At 42.3% G+C, this 18,704-nt stretch overlaps 2 protein-coding genes across 6 annotated transcripts in view; one reads left to right on the top strand and one right to left on the bottom strand.

The window, feature by feature from the left end:
* Positions 1–891, bottom strand: part of fam184b (family with sequence similarity 184 member B) — a 30,866-nt gene extending 29,975 nt beyond the window's left edge. Inside the window, exon 1 of one of the 2 annotated variants that reach the window (XM_065959259.1) lies at positions 229–891. In XM_065959259.1, the coding sequence (XP_065815331.1) occupies positions 229–528 (300 nt within the window). In that variant the 5' untranslated portion in view covers positions 529–891. The remainder of the gene's footprint in view (positions 1–228) is intronic. The other variant, XM_065959262.1, reaches the window with a different exon arrangement.
* Positions 892–4,391: 3,500 nt separating this feature from the next.
* ncapg (non-SMC condensin I complex, subunit G) lies at positions 4,392–18,703 on the top strand. Of its 4 annotated transcripts, none has more exons than XM_065959231.1 (23): positions 4,392–4,458; positions 4,786–4,893; positions 6,291–6,536; positions 6,701–6,929; positions 7,242–7,387; positions 7,530–7,614; positions 8,058–8,250; positions 8,349–8,498; positions 9,730–9,765; positions 10,448–10,588; positions 10,730–10,853; positions 10,990–11,079; positions 12,404–12,592; positions 12,990–13,100; positions 13,291–13,410; positions 13,847–14,083; positions 14,184–14,365; positions 15,769–15,934; positions 16,165–16,332; positions 17,109–17,232; positions 17,471–17,518; positions 17,662–17,731; positions 18,164–18,703. In XM_065959231.1, exons 2-23 carry the CDS (start codon positions 4,786–4,788, stop codon positions 18,285–18,287), a joined length of 3,087 nt encoding a protein of 1,028 aa, XP_065815303.1. In that variant the 5' UTR covers positions 4,392–4,458; the 3' UTR covers positions 18,288–18,703. The 4 variants fall into 4 exon arrangements, with proteins under 4 accessions (XP_065815303.1, XP_020511331.2, XP_065815309.1 ...); XM_065959237.1 differs by having other exon boundaries at positions 4,406–4,458; positions 4,781–4,893; XM_065959248.1 differs by lacking the exon at positions 4,392–4,458 and adding an exon at positions 4,617–4,638.
* The last annotated feature ends 1 nt before the right edge of the window (position 18,704 follows it).

Raw genomic sequence — 18,704 nt, 5'->3', positions numbered from 1 at the left:
CGATTTTTATAAAGAAACATTTCTGCAGTGGGATCTGTTGGAGTATCATCTATCACAGGATGATTACAGGTCACGTTCTCACCAAGTAATTATGTTACAGAGTGATGGCAGCGCGAGGCAAGACCATCAGATCATCCAATCACACACTCGGTGACAGCGCGTGCGTCCAGCCAGCCCGGCCCGGGCCGCGCGCATCTCTCGGTGTCACCGGCAGGTTCTCTTTCTTACCTTGGTGAGCTGAGCGATCTTCTTGCACATCTTGCTGTGCATCTGGTAGTCGTACAGCTCCTGCTCGATGTTCTGGAAGTCTGCCGCAGTCCCGTTAACGGCGGAGCCCGGCCCGGGGGGAGGCTGTGCAGCCTTACCGGCGCCTGAAGCCATAATGAACCTCCAACACACACAAGGGAGGGGAGGGACTTCCAAAACCCGGAGGATAGTCAAGAAAATGATCCCGCCGCACGCCGCCGCCGCCTCTCGGATGCAAATTCCCACCAAAAATCGTGTCAACTTTTCACTCGCGCATCTCATTCGTCCCTCGGTAGACCCCCTCCCGTGAACAGCAGCTGGAGCGACTCGCCGGAAAACATTAGGTAGTCGAATCGGTGGGGCTCTCCTCGTGCGTTCCGGTTGTTGTTGCCCCCCTCTCCCGCTATCCGCCCGGTGATCGGGGAGGTCACACGCTGGGAGTCCATCGGGGACGCGCTCTCTCGGGGTATTTTTTTTTTTTTTTTTTTTTTAAATTCTAATCTTATTCTAAGAGGGAGCGCTCGCGGATGGAGGCATTTACAGTCCAACCACCTGTCTCGCGGCAGGGGCGGAGAGGGGCGTGTTGTATCCTTACCGGAACATTACCGGAGACAGAGAGAGAGAGAGAGAGACAGAGAGAGTGAGAGAGAGAGAGACAGAGAGAGAGAGAGAGAGAGAGAGAGAGAAGCGCACTGCTGCAGTGCTGCCCCGCCCCTACCGGCGCTGCTGTATCAATGCTGGATCACCGTGAGAAGGAGGAGGGAGGAGAGGAGAGGAGAGGAGGAGGAGAGGAGAGGAGGAGAGGAGGAGGGTCTCTGGGGGGTCCAGTCGTGTGATTTTACTCCCTCAGTCAGATGTCGTAAACAGAATACGCTGAGAGTACCAGAAACACATGACAGCCTGAAGGTGTGCTTATAGACTATACTACAAATCCGTGTTGTTGTTGTTGTTTTTGAAACGCAGCTCAGATTTGTGTACTTCTACCTCAATTATTATATTAACTAGTAAGCCAATTAGTTGTCTGATGTAACTTTATGCTCTTAAATTACTAGATTAGTGTAACTGTGCACCTAATGCACAAGGGCTCAGGGATAGACATCTGTACAGTTTAAAATGCATAAGCCTAATATATTCTAAATTCCCTCAAATGGCATCCATTGGTGTTAAAAATTAAGCCAATGACTGCAGTACCCCGGGTGTCCACTTGAGGCTGGTACCAAATGCCAATCATCCCTGTTAGGTTTTATTTTGAAAAGCCTGTTTTAACAGCAGATAAAACATGTTTACATGTTTGTACAAAACTTATTCAGTATCAAGAGCTTTCTTCTGTAGCCTATTGGTTCACAATGTTTGGTGTAGAATTGTTTAATAACTCATCTGTTTTCTCATCTGTCAGGTAGGAAAAGTCTCTAGTGGCCTGTGCGCACCCCATGTACAAGTGGGGGTCCTGGGTTTGAATCTGACGTGTGGCTCCTTTCCAGAACCCTAACCCTCTATTCACTGCCCTATCTCTAAATCAAGGCATTATAGGCCCCAAAATAAATATTTAAAAAGAAGAAAGATTTCAGAGGCAGTCTGCCTGAAACTTTCTTGAAATTTCCACAAATACAAAAACAGTTCATGTAATTCTAATCACATGACGTTGGCTATTCAGAACTCCTGTATCAGAGTGATGGCCTACAAATGGTTTAAAGTACTAATATCTTTGTTCTGTATATCAGCACTCAGGATGTGACTCTCGTCCAATCAAATTACTTGGTGACAACAAACGGTTTTAAAAAAACATCCAGATGACGTTATCAGGGTTGTTTTCTAAAAGGAGACAAACATTCTCCAAGTATAAAGATCTACTTTTGTTCATATTACCCCTCTTTATAAACACACTTAAGTATATTTGTAAAGTCTATGGTGTGTCCCTTTAACTGTGGCCATGTGGTTGAGTTGTTCTCCCATCACTGTTGAACCTTCATCTTTCCTGCAGCAAACGGTCAGAAATGCAGATACATGAAAATAAACAGGATCTGAATCCTTCAAGTTTTTTCTTTTCTTCATGTTTTCATTCATCCAACTGAGTAATAACATGAATCCCTCAGAGAAAAAAGACTCTCTGAAAGTGTGTGCCATTTTAATTTGAGACCAAGAAAACACTTAAAGGACACCGAGTTCTTAAAGGGAGAGGTCGGGGAGGTATGAGGATTCAGCAGGAGGAGACTGATGGAAGGATTTTCACCCAGCCTTTTGGGGCCTTCACTGGAGAATGTGTCCAAAGAAATAGTAATCAATCAAATGTGTAGGCTACATAATCAGGGATTTAAAGGATCGGGGAATCCTTTAGGGGATTTGTCTGCGCTGCCCATGTTTCTAATCCAGCGGGTCACAGCAGGATAATGCTGTGGTGTCACATTTACTTCAAGGTCTAAATGGATAAATATGTATTACATATGTCGCTGGATGACTAATGAAATAAGAAATGTTAGTTTGATGTTTGCATGTTTCCTAATAGTGTTATGTATTTGTTCTTTTAAGCATTTAGAGGATCACTAACTGCATGTGCATGAGGATTTGCAGAAGCGCTATAGAGGCCGCCTTTTAGTGTCTTTATGCCGACATATCAGGTGTAAGGACTAATGGAGAGACTTTCAGCCCTCGCATCCACAATCATACATATTTAATTTGATAATACACCTCTCAGATAATCCTACGCCCACACGCGCCGGTCTTAAGCACAAGCCCGACAGAGAATCCTCTGTGATAAATTGATTTCCAGAGATAGAAGGCTGTTGGTGCCATCAATTGCAGGTGCCTCGTTTGCTATGTGGAGACACGTGAGCTGTCTTCTGTGACCCCTTGACATCTTGATACCAATATATATGACCCAAATATTGATCATGAAATGTGGGCAGGTTAGAGGCTGTGTTAGAGGGAATGATGATTTATTTTCATACAGAAATTAATCCACACTGAGTTTTACTGACAAATAAAAAAATTATGCAAACAAACCACATTTTTATATGATGTGAAGTGTGATGTCATGTTTATGTTTTTGTCTCACAACTTCTGCAGTCAGAACCTTTATAGATTTTATTTATAAACACTTTTGATTTTTACAACACAAGACATTTTTTTTAAAGAGGAGATACAAATATATCGGCACAATGAATGAAACTCAGGGTCAAAAGGCAGAAAAGAACAATACATTCTGTCCTGTTGAAAAGGGATTTGATTTCTATGCTTTTATCTAAATATCATGTATATAATATTAACAGAAAGCTAATTTTGAACGACCCAAATCCATAACTTAAAGTATTCAGTTGTTATGAATACAGAGACTGGCAGACAAATGCTCAATTAAAAAGCTCTTTCAAGGTTGCTATTGATGTTGTTGTTGTTTTAGCTGGAAGACAATATATAACTATTTTACTTTTTCCCCTGTTGCCTTAAAAATTTTGTTAATCCAAAAAAAGACATCCTGACAGACTAAACTCAGGGGAAAAAAAACTCGGAGAAATAAATAAAAGCCTAACAGAAGACATGAATTACTTCAGTCGATTAAACCCCCAAATGTGTAGTTCATTTTAATTTAATTGTATTAATTCCATGTTAATGTATTTTATTTGAATTTATTTAAAGTTATTATATATTTGTGTGTTGTTATTCTTGGTTATGTTTTATTTTGTTGTCTAAATATGCAGCTTTAAATGAAAGATTTTATTTTGAACCAAAAACTTAAACAAGACATAACAAGTAAACAAAACAAAAGAGTAGGTAGAAGTAAAACGTATATGTCCAAGTCCCATTTCTCACTTTCTATTGTTTCATATATTATTCCAAGAAACGCTCAAATTGTTTACAACTAATATACAAATGAGTAGTTTCTTTTTCACCTTATACATTAAATGAATAACAATCCCAGTGTATTTACAATCCAAATATCCACCCAGTGTTACTAAATATTTACAGGAAAAACGTTTCCTTTTCAAACCAGCAAAAAATATATCTTTGTAAAGTTTAAAAAAACAGGCATTCAAAGCAATTTGTGATTTGTCAAACAGTTTAAATACCTTTTTGAAATGCAAAAAAACAAAACAAAAAACAAGACCGTTCCTCATGACGTAGGCATTACGAGTTCTCGTCTCACTTCTCGCGAGAACACACGTCAGTTGAATTTTTGAAAACCGGCGGCAGTGTTGTGAGAAGAAAACGAAAGGAGAGGTACATTTCTAAAACGTATTTTACGTTTAATTATTTCATTAATACTTTATCTAATCGTGACAAGAACAAAAAAAGGAACGAAGCAGCGTGTGTCTCGTACACTTAGTGAACTTAATCCCTCGTGATTTAGCTCGTTTATGATGTTTTCTGTGTGAGTCGTATCGAGGCGGAGCTGATGAGGTAACGTTAACTAACGAGGCACCGGGGACCTTCAGGCTGCTGCTACTGTTTAGTAAACATTTAGCAAATGTTGTTGTTGTTGTAAGGAAAGCTCATACGACTGTTTGAGTTATTCTGACTTTGTTTGTTGTTTTCTTTGGAGGAAAGATGACTGCGGACAACGAAATGGAGATTAAAGAGGCGTTTCAGCGCGCTCAGAGAGGCCACAACAACAAGGCGAAGCTGGTGGCGAGTCTGAAGAGCAGATACTGCAAGGTAACCTCTACATGCTCATGTGTATTCATGGACCCTGTATTACCTTTATATGTACAGGTGAAGCTGATAACATTAAAATAACAAAGAGGAACCAAAATGTATCACACACCGGATAAATGTAGAGCAGCAAAGAGCCCCTTAAAGAGAGCAAACAGTCTTCATTAAATACTGGAGAAGTTAAAAACAGAGCTGCAGTTGTTACAGATATACTCTGAATATTCACAGTTGTGCAGAAACCATCATGCACACAGTAAACATAAAGGTTAAATAACATATTGTGTTATATTCTTGTTTTTGCTGTGTTTTTTTGTTGTTGATGTAAAGCACTTTGTAAATTCAATTCACTTTTCAATCAATTTATTTTGTATAGCATCAACTCATAACAAGTGTTATCTCAAGACACTTTACAAAAAGCAGGTAAAATACCTTACTCATTGTCTGTTAACATTACAAAAGAGCAGGTAAAAAGACCTTACTCATTGCTATGTTACAAAGTTTATAAATAAACTTTATTATTATTATAATACATTACACTTAAAATGTTTAAACATCCTTTTTTTTGCAATAAGTAGGGATGTAAATATTAATCATAAATCGTGATAAATCATTTCAAAGGTGTCGAGATTCACATCTGTACTCAGCTGGACAGTTAAGCACATTAATACCACTTTCGGCAAACCAGTTACTTGTAGTTCTGGCGCTGTGGGCAGGTGTCCAGTCCTGCTGGAAAAGGAAATCAGCGTCTCCATCGAGCTTGTTTGCAGACGGAAACATGAAGTGCTCTTAAATCTCCTGGTAGACCGCCGCGTTCAGTCTGGATATGATTAAACACAGTGGACCAATTTTATTTATTTATTTAGCACACATATAAGAATACATCCCATAGGATTAACTAAAATTTAAAAGGTGTGTGAGAAGAGGTCAAGCAGCCAACAGGCTTATACAAGGGACCTCACCTCTTGAGAGACAAATAAAACAACTAAGCAAATAGAGTTGCACAACACCAGCAGATGACATGGGACCCCAAATCCCCGACTGTGGACACCTCACACTGGACCTCTAACCTGAACCCAATAGAGGGGCTGTTCGTTGTCTGTCGGGACCTTTGATGACTCTGCTGCTTGTCCAGGACACGCACTAGAAAACTAGATTTTAATCTCATCGAGCTTCTCACCTGGTTAAATCAATGCCGTGTTATTTTTTTCGCCGCTGACGTGATCACACACAACAGTTCTGACTATAATATAAATAAAGTCAAAAACAGAAAACTATTAAGACTCAAATCGCCCCTTTAGTTGGAGTTATGTTCCAACAAAGAAAGTTTATTTCTAATTAATTTGTACATGTTCTGTTGGAAACTTTGATGACTGTTTCCTGTTATCGATGACATCCTTCAGCTCGAGGACAAGACGCTGTTCCACGAAGAGTTCGTCCACTACATGAAGTACGCCATGATAGTCTACAAGCGTGAGCCCACGGTTGAAAACGTCATCGAGTTTGTCGCGCGGTTTGCCACAAGTTTCCAGTCTGCACCTAAAGCGGGGGAGGAGGAGGGGGAGCAGGAGGAACAGGAGGAGGAGGAGGATGAAGACATTGAGGATGATCACCCATTCCTGAGTTTCATCTTCAACTTCCTGTTGGAGGTATAAACATGTTTTTACACAAGAATTTATCTTGCAGACACAGTTTTTCTTTGTGTGTAAAATGACAGGAACTTGATGTTGTGATATATGAATATTTGAAGCAAACCTTCTCCACTCCCCTTTTCTGAACCGATGCATTTTACACCCTCCTTTTTTCTTCTCAGTCTCACAAAGCCAGCAGCCACGCGGTGCGTTTCCGTGTGTGCCAGCTGATCAACAAGTTGCTGGGCAGCATGGCAGAGAACGCCCAGATCGACGACGACCTCTTCGATCGCATCCACCAAGCCATGCTGGTGCGCGTCACCGACAAGTTCCCCAACGTGAGGATTCAGGCTGCTTTGGCCATGACCCGCCTACAACAGCCAAAGGATCCCGACTGTCCCACCATCAATGGTTAGTGTTATTGTTCTACTGCCTTTGTTTTCCTGCACAATGCATGCTTTATGTGTAATGTATCTGCAGAAATGTCATGATTAGTAGATTGTAACATCTTTTGTTTTAAGCAGAATCTCTTTTTGAGTAGAGATATATGTCCAACACTTAAGAATATTGCATCTCTGAATTGCCTCGTTGCTGAAATATGCTGTATAAATAAACCTAAAGTAGCCTTTAACATCACTTTGACTTGTTCCAATTTATATTTTTCTCATTAAAATGACTCCTCTAACTGTGCCTTACTCTGTTTCTGCCCCTCCCCCTTTTCAGCGTACATGTTGATTCTGGAAAACGATTCAAATGCCGAGGTGAGGCGCGCCGTTCTTTCCTGCATTGCAATGTCTCCTCGCACCCTCCCCAAAGTCCTCAAACGCACCCGGGACATCAAAGAGAACGTCCGCAAGCTCGCCTACCAGGTACACCCGATGTCAAATGATCTGGTGTAGATATAAAAACACACATGGCTAGTAATCAACATGTAGATCCACATTAATAAAGTTAGTTAGTTCTTTCTATGAACTGTGCTCTTTTGAACTTTAACCTTTCTTTCTGTTTAAGGTTCTGTCTGACAAAGTTCACATCCAAGCTTTGAGCATCGCACAGAGAGTGAATCTGCTGCAGCAGGGCCTCCGTGACACTTCAGGTAATATCCATCTTCTCTGTGTGTGTGTGTGTGTTGGCTTAAGTTGTCAAAATGTTCGATACCTTGATACTTTTTGATGCCACATATTTGAAAATGATGCATTAATGTCTCCGTTGTTTTAATGATTGATGCTATGGAAAAGTAAAGAAGTGTTAAAACACTGCAGATCTTCAGTTATATTTATACTGATTTTATTATGGGATGACATTAGTGCTCTCTCTCCCTGGTTTCCAGCTCTATCCACTGTCCTATCTCTCCATTAAAGGCACAAAAAGCCCAAAAATAAATCTTTAAAAAAGTGTCAAATCTTACATTGGAGTAGCTGAAACAAGTGATTTTCTTCAAATGTTTGAATGAAAATGACAGGAACCCTGAGTCAGTGATTCATTTTGTGCCTTTAAATCCCTTCGTGCCCGGGGACTGGCTGTGTGTGCGCGCTGTAGAAGCCGTGAGGGATGTGGTGTGTTCCCGCCTGCTGCCCTCCTGGCTGCAGCGGCTCGACGGTAACGTCATAGAGCTGCTCCACAGGCTGGACGTCGAAAACTGCTCGCAAACAGCCCTGGACACGCTGAAAGCCATTTTCAAAGGAACGCCAGCTGAAGAACTTCTGCAGAACCGGGTGCAGCTCGACAACAGGTACACCCGGCCCTCTCCTCTCTCCTGCTCCTCTCACATGTTATTTATACAGAGGTTAGAGGTCAGACATTGTAAGGGTATTTTTTTTTTCTCAACAGGAAGCTGATCCCCGTGGACTGTCTGACCTGTGAGACTGTGCTTTACTGGAGAGCTCTGTGTGAGTTCATCAAGGAGAAAGGAGACGACGGGGATGAAATGCTGGAGCAGGTGTTGCCTGATGCTGCATCTTACGCCGACTACCTCTACGGGTGAGAGAAGTGAAGTTTTTTTTGCGATACATTTTTTTATTATTTATGTTTAAACATTGTCACTTACAATAAAGGAAAAACAAGGTGTTGTGGTTTTAACAACAGCCCACAAATATACAGGAGAGGAGAATCATATCGATATATCATGTACATAATTCCTTGTACAATACATTTCAAAAGAAGGGATGAAAACAGCAGACAAAAGGGGCAAACAAAGATTGAATCATCTCTCTCCCCTGGATTACCACAACACAGAAAGTATACAAATAAGTAAAAAATAACTTCAATGATCTGTCAGTCATTGAAGTTACAGAAGCGGTTAAAATAGAGCGACTCGATTATGGCAACGCTGATTATTTTGATCGAGATTTACACGAGGCAATCTGTACCCTGCTTAAGCACGCTTCACCCCCGAAGTCCAGATCGTTTGACTAGTGCTCCGATCTGTGCTCAAGCGCGGTACACTTCTTTAGCCCTGGCACGCTTCAAAGAGGTGCGCAAGAAGAGCACACAACGTGGACAGCCTTTATTATGGAGAATTCCCGGAGTGTTCTGTCTGTATGTGACTAAAATGACTCTAAATAAGCCACAAAGTCAGTAAAATATCTGTCTGTTTTTCTTCTTATCTTTTCTTTCTCGAGTCCGCCTGTCTTGTAAACTAAGCACGCTTCGTAATTATGAAAAGCCATTCATGTTTTGTATTACGACGTTTATGTACATGAGGTAACCAGATAAATAAATCCACACATAAAATGTTAGTTTAGTTTAATCGTTTATTTGAATCAGGGACAGTGTACAAAATAAATCATTAGTCTCAGAAGCTAAGAGATGCTTTGTATCAGATTTAGCTAACTAGCTCATTTCCATCTGTTGTCCCATAAAATGTATTTCCTCCTCAGGTTTTCTACAAGTGTTTTTAGTTCTCAGTTCACCTCTTTATGTTCTCCTTTCTCCTTAGCAGCTAAGAATTCAAAAAAATGTCAAGGCAAACTCAAATTCTGTTCTTAAGAAGGCTTCTTTAACATCAGTGTGTTTCAGCCTCACAAATCAAGTTTTAATTCACATTTTATTCCATGAAGAAAGTTCAATATGTGCTCCTGACCTGACTGCTGTTTAAAGACCAGCGTGACTCATTGTTAGAACCTCATCTGTTCATATATAGCGTTGACTACTTAAAGGTACTTTGTGATGCTTTGGATGCCGTTGACATAATGACCATGTTGTCACTCAGGCATCTGAGCGGAGGCCGAGCTGAGGAGCGCTCTCCGTATGTAACTGTGTGTCCTACCTCTGCTTGAGTTCAAATTAACGCTGATGATTACATTAAAGTGTGTGACCTCGATATATAAACCATCCAGCAAAAAAAATAAGTCAGAAGAAAATGTAATATAAGTTAATGATTGTTTGTGATCAAGTGAAAGTCCACCAATGACTCAAGTTAAGATCATGACTGATTTCAATTTAGCTGCAAAGGATGACATCATACATAAGACTTCCTGTGTTGACTTCAAAAACAACATTTTATGCACCTTCTTCCTCTCGATATGGAAGGACTCAAAGGAACTTTTCTCTTCATCAACATAGTGATTGCTGTTCTACCGCCTTCTTAATAAATGTATAGATGTGGAGTGATGGCTCCTTAAATCTGCTTGAACAGGGTGGCATGCTTGATGCATTTATCTGCTCATAAAATAAACCGGCTTCTCATTAATTTAGATTAATTGCACAGATGTATAGATCTGTCTGGGGCTAGCTGACGGCTAATGTTGCTGTAGCTTTGGCTAGCAGGCAGTGCTGGTGCAGGCTTAACAACGATCACATTTGCAGCACTGCGTCTGATATTGCTTTGTGATGTGCTCTTCATTGCATCACTGTGATTCCCTTAGCCTCAGCTGGTTTGTGACTGCACTCTGAGAGCTGTTGTTACATCTGACTCTTTGCTGTTTTAGATATCTGAAGGCGGTGCCTCTGCTGTCCGAGGAACAGAGGGCCGACTTTAACCAGCTGGAGCTCGTCATGACCAAAGAGTTCATCTCACAGCAGCTCATCCATCTGATCGGGTGTCTGGACACCAACGAGGAGGGCGGCAGGTAGGAATCAGAGGAGACGCACGATTGTGTTAGCAACATTTTAGAAAGTGGGATTCAAACATAATTTTGAAATCTGCCACGTGTGTGTGACCTTCTGAGGGTTTTTAATTCCGACTCGTCCTGTTTTATTGGATCGTATAGAAAGAGGGTGTTGGCCGTTTTGCAGGAGATGCTGGCTCTCCCTCAGACTCCCTCCTCCCTGGTCTCCCTTCTCACCGAGAAACTTCTCGCCCTTATCCTGGATGACCTCAGACGCATACAGACTGTGAGTAACACTTAACTCCTAACCCTGAACTTTAGTCAGGAATGAAAAACCTACAGGTGAAGTTTGTTTAATTCAACAGTGGGTGTCATTATCGCTGAGACTGATGTTAAAATGAGCTGACCCGTTTCTCGACCAGGTGGCAGAGATCATCTCAGATGTGAGGGAGCCCATCACGGAGACCAGCGTGCCCGTGGATGAGAACGAGAGCCGTCGGCAGCAGGTCCAGGTCGGTAACAAACACTGCCGACTGACGGCACCATCAAGAAATTACACTCAGTAATCCTTCCCAATCAGGCTGCTGCTTTTTGGACGCATGAAAACACCAAATATTCAGCACATTGCAACAATATGTCTCCTCTTCGTGAGAGGGTTTAGATCATTCACACTCGCACTTCTCTGTATAAGGATGGTTACAATACTACATATGAAATGAGTTAACGATATCGATACCTGTTTGATACAAAGGCAACAAAAATAGAAATCTTAGACACCCGATGCTGCGCAATGTCTTGTTTTTATTACCAAAAATTGCAAGCAAGCTCCTGCACACTCACTGAATTGCACAAAACATTGGCAATGTGTGTGTTTGTGCAATTTAGACGGTCCCTCTTTTTAAAATACAACTTTCTTTTTTTTTTTTAAAGTTTCTGTACTTTTCCTTTCTTTCCACCGTTACAGTAACAGAGATTGTAACGTTTTAAAAAACATGTAGTATCGAAAAATAACTAACACATTGCTTTGACAACCTCACTGTGTGCTATGGAAAATCAAAACATTTTTATTCAAGGTTAACAGATTCTAAAAGAGAGTAGAAAAAAAAAAAGCTTTCGGCATCTCAGCGCTCTCAGTTCTGAGATGCTTGCTCTGTTTCCTCCCTCTGTCTGTCCGTTTCTATTCGTCCATGTCTCTGCGCCTCCAGCTGCACAGATGCTTTGTATTTGGAGCCACAGCACGTTTTAAACAAGTGAGGTGGAAAGATCTTATTATGTGTGTGCTATGATCTGAACTCTGTCTGGTGTATCCATGACTAGTAGCTAGCTTTGTTTTTCAAGTCACACTGATCTGGCTGACTCTGTGAAAGGCAGCTTCTTTCTATGAACACAAATATGCACAGAGGGGATGCTCACAACTGTGGGCACGGCTACAGTCACCGACCTGTCTCAATCCTTCATCTTCAAACAAGCACTGAAGAATGCCTGTAATATCTTGGAGGCCAAACAGCTGCCAAGGAAGTCAGTCGTACCCAGGTGTTTAGCTCCCATACCATCTGTGCACCTGCTCCTCTCTCTCTCTCTCTCTCTCTCTCTCTCTCTCTCTCTCTCTCTCTCTCTCTCTGTCTTTCTTTCTTTCTTTTCAGTGAGTACTTTAAACTCTAGAGGGTTCTAACGCGTCCCAAACCCTCAGCTGTTGTTGTTTTTATTGTTGATGGAGGTGTCGTTTCCCATCTCAACAGTCATTAATCCTCTGGAGTGTGTTATATCTAAGGAATGGCTCCCATGTCCCCAACTCAATTTGCTTTCCTCCTCCCCCCTCCTCCTCCCCTCCTCCAGCTTGCAGAGGTGAAGGTGCGTATCATGGAGGCCAATCAAACCCTGGAGGACTGTATCGCGGCGCAGGACTTCAGCCGTGCTGCCGGCCTGAAGGACACCATCACAGAGCTCGAGAACCGCAGGAACAACGTCATCCAGGAGATCGCAGCGAGCAGCCAGCAGGCTGACAAGGAGACCCGCGTTGAGAAGGTAAAGAACCACACACACTCACCACAGGCTGTATAAAACATGGTTGTGATTTCAGTGATGTCATCCATCGACTGTAAAGAGGCGTTTCAAAGCCCAATGGTGGCGGTTATATTGGAAATGCTCTCTCAACCTAGCTTTGGCTAGCCTTTAGCCTTCTGGCAAACAGCTCAACTAAGCCACGCCCCTAATTGTACAAATTTATCTTTATGTCTCAGGTTTGATAAAATCAAAAGGGACGAGTTACCAGGCTGTAAACATTTAGATTTCTGCTGTTAAACTAGTGGACACTTGAGGAACTGCAGTTTCTTTGCACCTCTTCAAAGTTCAAACATTTTCCTCCTACAGGTCAAAATGCAGAGAAAAGATCCTGACTCCAGTTTGTTTTTCTGTCTTTCAGAACGACCCCGAGACTCTGCTGAGGTGTCTCACAATGTGTGCGGAGCTGCTGAAGCAGATGAGCATCAAGACGAGGATTGGTCCAACCATAAGTGCCCTCATGTCCTCTCTGGTAAAGACCTACACTGCAGACTCATGCATGCATTTTGAATACCACACAGTCTGTAAAAAACACTCAGGAGATGATGACTTCTTGGTTTAATCCCAGCCATTTCTTTTGATCTTTCATCTCACGTCGTCAGACAATTATCAATGTATGCAAGTGAATAAAAGTTGTAACCATTTGTCCCCCTCTCTGTCAGGTCCTGCCCTGTATAGCAAACGCTCACCCAGCTGTCCGCAACATGGCCGTGGTGTGTTTGGGAACATGCACTCTGCACAGCCGGGAGCTCGCCAAAACACACATGGTGCTGCTGCTACAGGTAACGATAAGGTTTTACATTGAATGACCTGATATTCAAATATCCTTTCAACATGTAGGAGTTAGGGTCTTTAGATTTCTGCAGCTGAGATAATCCACAGATCTGAAGCGTGTTTTTAAATGTGTTTTTATTGATTTGTATATGTTGCTGTGTGTGTGTGTGTGTGTGTGTGTGTGTGTGTGTGTGTGTGTGTGTGTGTGTGTGTGTGTGTGTGTGTGTGTGTGTGTGTGTGTGTGTGTGTGTGTGTGTGTGTGTGTGTGTGTGTGTGTGTGTGTGTGTGTGTGTGTGTGTGTGTGTGTGTGTGTGTGTGTGTGTGTGTGTGTGTGTGTGTGTGTGTGTGTGTGTGTGTGTGTGTGTGTGTGTGTGTGTGTGTGTGTGTGTGTGTGTGTGTGTGTGTGTGTGTGTGTGTGTGTGTTTTTATTCTTTATTTTTTTAGATAGCCCAGCTGGATGAGATAAAGATCCGTATCAGTGCTCTGCGGGCGATCATCGACCTGCTGCTGCTGTTCGGCTTCGAGCTGCTCTCTGACTCGGCTGCCGCTCAGACCGCCCCGCCCTCTCAGTCCCCGGACAGACAGGAAGAGGACGCACCTGTGGCCGAGGAGAAGGGAGACACCCCCGAGGAAACCTCACAGAGTATAATCGTGATGCTCTCAGAGTTCCTGGACAGCGAGGTGAAACTTCAAAAACAAACTCATGCATGTCTTTTTTTTTTTAATATGTGAAACAGCTGGAGACATTTAAAAAAAAAAATATTATCCTCTTGGGTTTCAGGTGTCTGACCTGCGCACAGAGACCGCTGAGGGTCTGGCTAAACTGATTTACACCGGCCGCATGTCCAGTGCCAAGATGCTCTCCCGTCTGGTGTTGTTGTGGTACAATCCTGTCACCGAGGACGACACACGACTACGGCACTGCCTTGGAGTCTTCTTCCAGCTCTACGCCCGCGAGAGCAGGTCACACACACTCACACACACACACACACAATAAGCTATGTGGTCATCTTGAAGTCCTCGTTCCTTTATAATTGGTTGGGATACCCCTGACGACTAACTTCCTAGTCGGTTATACAGACATTTAATTTCAGACTAGTCGACCTGTCTGAAAGTCTTTCTATGTGATTTTTCACTCTTAAATATTATATAAATCAAGTATATCCTCTGAAAATAACTCTGTGAGTCATGACTGTCTACAATGGGTGTAACACCCGAGTCCCACTGTCTGTGATGTTTTCAGAGTTTTCAGAGTCCTATCTTCACTTTGTTTACATCGCCCGGACGGCCGGCTGACTCCTCCCCTCGTGTATAAAAGTTGTTTAATTGAGGGACTAGAGAAAAGAAGAATAACATACTGTACTCACTGCTTAACTGTGTTTCTAGGTCACGCTCATTTCAGGTAAATTTACATGCAGTGTGAAGATACCAGCATAATAAAGATCACTAGCATTAGCATGCTAACACAACAATGCAGCGCGAGTTGTTTTGGTTTCATGCTGGTGCTCAAGGGCGACATCTGCTGGATCTAAAAATCACATATAAAGCCTTTAATCTAAGGCTCAGGAAACGGTCAACATTGAGCACGATTTATTTAAATTTAGTGGATATCTTGTCTCGTTATTTTTGTGATGAACTGTGTCACGTTTGTGACTGAGTGGGATCAAAGCGTCTGCAGGTAATTTAGATAAATAGATACTTTATTGTAAGCATCTAGTAGCAACTCTTCCTTGTTAATTGTTTAGCACCAATACACCAAGTCAAATTCCTTGTATGTGTAAATGTACTTAGCAGTAAAACCTGATTCTGATTCTAGGAGCTGACAAAAAAAAAAAGAAGTTAAATCTTAACGACAGCAGCTGTCCCCTCACCTCCAAATATATTTATTAGAACAAGAAATTCAACAATTGCAGGAATAAGACCTCGATACAATTCAAATCACTCATCATTAAAATTAGACCTTTAAAAGTCAGAGGAGATCTCTGATTGGTTGGCCGATTGTGGCTGACTGCAGCACCAGCAGCCCTCGGTCCTCCTCGCAGGGTCATGTCCATTCCTTTGAGCTGAATGTGGTTACATGTTGCTCTGCTCCATACGCCTCTTTAAGCTGACACAGCCCACACACACAGCTTTTATTTTAACACTCCAAAACAGTGCTGCTCCTGTGGGAACTCAAAATGTCTTTTGATACAAATGCTGTATATGTTTAACTGACTTGTGATTCTGGTGAGGACTAGCGAGGATAACTTCCTTGAATTGTTGAGTCAGCTAGGTGTGCATATTGATGATTTTAGGTGTGATAACTGGCCTCAGTGAAGTTATTTGGTCTTCATTACAAACTAACATGGATTCAATCTTTGTTTCAGGGCCCACCAGGAGGTCTTGGAGGAGAGTTTCCTGCCGACTGTTCGGACTCTTATGAACGCCCCGGCCACCTCTCCGCTAGCTGAGGTGGATATTAACAACGTGGTCGAGCTCCTGGTGGAGCTGACCCGTCCCACCGCACTTATTAAGCCCTCCACCAATACAGAGGTAATAAAACATCTACTGAGACTGAGAGCGATGTGAGCTCGTCAGATCCTCCCTGATCAATCTGGCTGGGCTTAATTTTGAAGTTCCTCATTAGTGCTTGTATTATAATGAGCCCCCTAAGCTTTTTCTTCATATTGCTTTTTCTTTCCACAGTTACTGTCCGAATGTTTTCTGTTCTGCTTCAGTATATGTTCATAAATTGAGGGTATATTTGTGGCTTGTGTCTGTAGGAGGTGTGTGTCCATGACTTCTTGGCTGTACGCATTTGCGGTGAGATGCTGAGAGACCCCACAGCCCCCGAGGTGCGTCTCTATGCCAAGACTCTGAGCAACCTGGAGCTCAGCCGAGACGAGACGGTCAGGAGAGACCTGCAGACGCTGCTGCAGCAGCTTGTACAGGTACATATACACATATCAACTAGCAGCTAGAGGAGGCTGAGATCAGGCGAAGCATTTCAAGATCAGCATGCTAACACGAGGACACAATGACTGTGCTAGTGTGCTGCTGTGTTAGCAGGCTGGTTACTGTTTTAGCCTGCCAACATTCACTGTTCAGGACCAACACATCATGCAGCTGAGGCTGATGGAAACATATTTTAAGTTTTAGAAGAATCTGTTGATGACTCCGTTGCACAAATCTAAATTTTAACCGGATGATTATGTTCAAGTTCCTGTGAGACACTTCTTGTTTGTGTTGATTTTGGGCGCCCCCTGTGGACAAAGTGGTACTTGTAATGTTTTTGCAAATGTGTCTTTGATGTGTACGGGGGGATGTTTCTGCAGCGTGATTTTAATCCTCTCCTTGGACACAAAACAAATGTAGTGTTGACAAGAGAGAGAAAGAAAGACTGAGATGCCAGTTTAAAAAATATAAGGCCCAGTCTGCCCAGGAGCATGACATCAAATTAACTGGCTACCTCAAGACAAACTGAGTGGGGAGAGACACAAGGCAACAAGAGGGGCACTTAGTCAGTCAGGGGGTCGTCTAATAGGGGTTTCTAATATGCTCATAAATGGCTGTTCAAATTGTCACGGTAATGCATCAAACCGATGTTGACAGTGTTTAAGGCTGGACCAAAAGAAAGATATTCACTGTCAGTAGTTTGACTCAAAATGCACTTTAAATACTGGCTGTATAAATGTACATACTCCTCATCACTGCTGCTTTCCTCCAGGTGGTGAAGGATCGCAACTGTCTCCGTTTTCTGGAGAAGATGGTGTCTCAGCTCGTGGACTCAAAAGAACAGGCGGAGCTACTCAACGCCAGCGCATTACAGCCCCTGGACGTCAATGCAGACGGTACACATGCAAACACAGTGACAGTCTGTAGAACTGCCTGCCTGACATCCAGCTTAGCATCCGTAATGAGATGTCTTCAAAGTAGACTTACTCCACACACTCTCCCTCTCAAAGGATTAGACATTATTACTAGAATGTTGCTAAGTGGATTAAACACCTCACTCCGTTTGGCCTTTTGTCAAGTTAAGAAGACAGGAACTGTAATAACACGAGGTTTCTCTCTGCCGTCTTTCCACAGAGGCTGCAGCAGACGATCCATCGAAATCTGCCAAGAGAGCCAAAAGAGGTAACGCAGGTTTCTGCACACTCACCTGAATCTGCAGTTGTTGATACCGCTCTCTACTATATTTTTAGAGCTCCTCTCTCGTCTACCTGAGTGAAGGAGTTGACTCAGCAACTTTGATGTAACCTGAGTGTTTGTGTGCGCAGGTCAGAGGAAAGTCTGCACGCCCAGAACGGGCAGAAAGCCGAGCAGGAGGGCAGAGTCGTCCGAGGAGAGGCGAGTGATCCGTCAGCAGAAATTACAGAAATGCTCAAGATGTGTTTTTTTTAGATAAATATTCAGAAATGTATCTTTTAGAGAACGCATGTAGGCCTAATGGGAATTTAATTTTAAAGGTCAAAATGTTCTGATTTGAAGTCACTTTATCTTTTTCTGCAGAAATGCATTATGACAATCACAGTTCAAACTAGCCAAACTGTTTGACTCTTTATGAAGCCTTTTTAGTCAAAAGAAAATATGTAGGCATATATACGACTAATGAATTGTCAATGCCTTGTAAACCACACTTATTATTTTTAAACATACAAAGCCTACACTTTATTTATCTAAACTTGTCTAAATATATATTTATCACTAATCATTTAACATACAAATTAAACAACCCTTGACTAAAATAATATAAATTCATACATTTTGTTGCGGCTGCAGCGATGGAGAAAACGTTCCAGAGTCCGTCCCCATGGTGCGCCCCTCTCGGCGGGCTAAGTCTGCAGCTCTGGAGAAGACGAAGCTGGACCTTAACCCCCTCATCGACCAGGAGGCAAATGTCTGATAGAAGTCGGGAACAAAGTGTGCACAAATGGATGATGAAATACTTTTCTTTCTTTTACCAGCATTTATACCTCCTGTGAGAAACAACTTTGGCACCCCCTGTGGACAAAGTAGGATTGCTGCTTTTGTCCTGTGCATGTGTAGTGTTGTCTGACAATCTATTCCTGCTTTCTTTTAACAAACTTCTCACTCATTGTTCTTTTCTGCTGTCATAAATATAAATGTTCTTTGTCTGACTCTTGTGCCATTTAACAATCATCCAGTTTTTTAAGGTGTCTTAACTTTTAATCCAGTCAGACCAGACCAGTGAATGTGTCTTAACTGAAAGATGTTCCTGACTCTCTGGTCATGTCTTTTTAAATGTCTTTCGGTTCAAGTTTGCCATTTTAACCATTAAAGTAAAATCTGAAGAAACAAC

The sequence above is a fragment of the Labrus bergylta genome, chromosome 1 (genome assembly GCF_963930695.1).
Source record: "Labrus bergylta chromosome 1, fLabBer1.1, whole genome shotgun sequence".
Lineage (NCBI taxonomy): Eukaryota > Metazoa > Chordata > Actinopteri > Labriformes > Labridae > Labrus > Labrus bergylta.
This window is presented reverse-complemented; position numbering and strand designations above follow the sequence as displayed.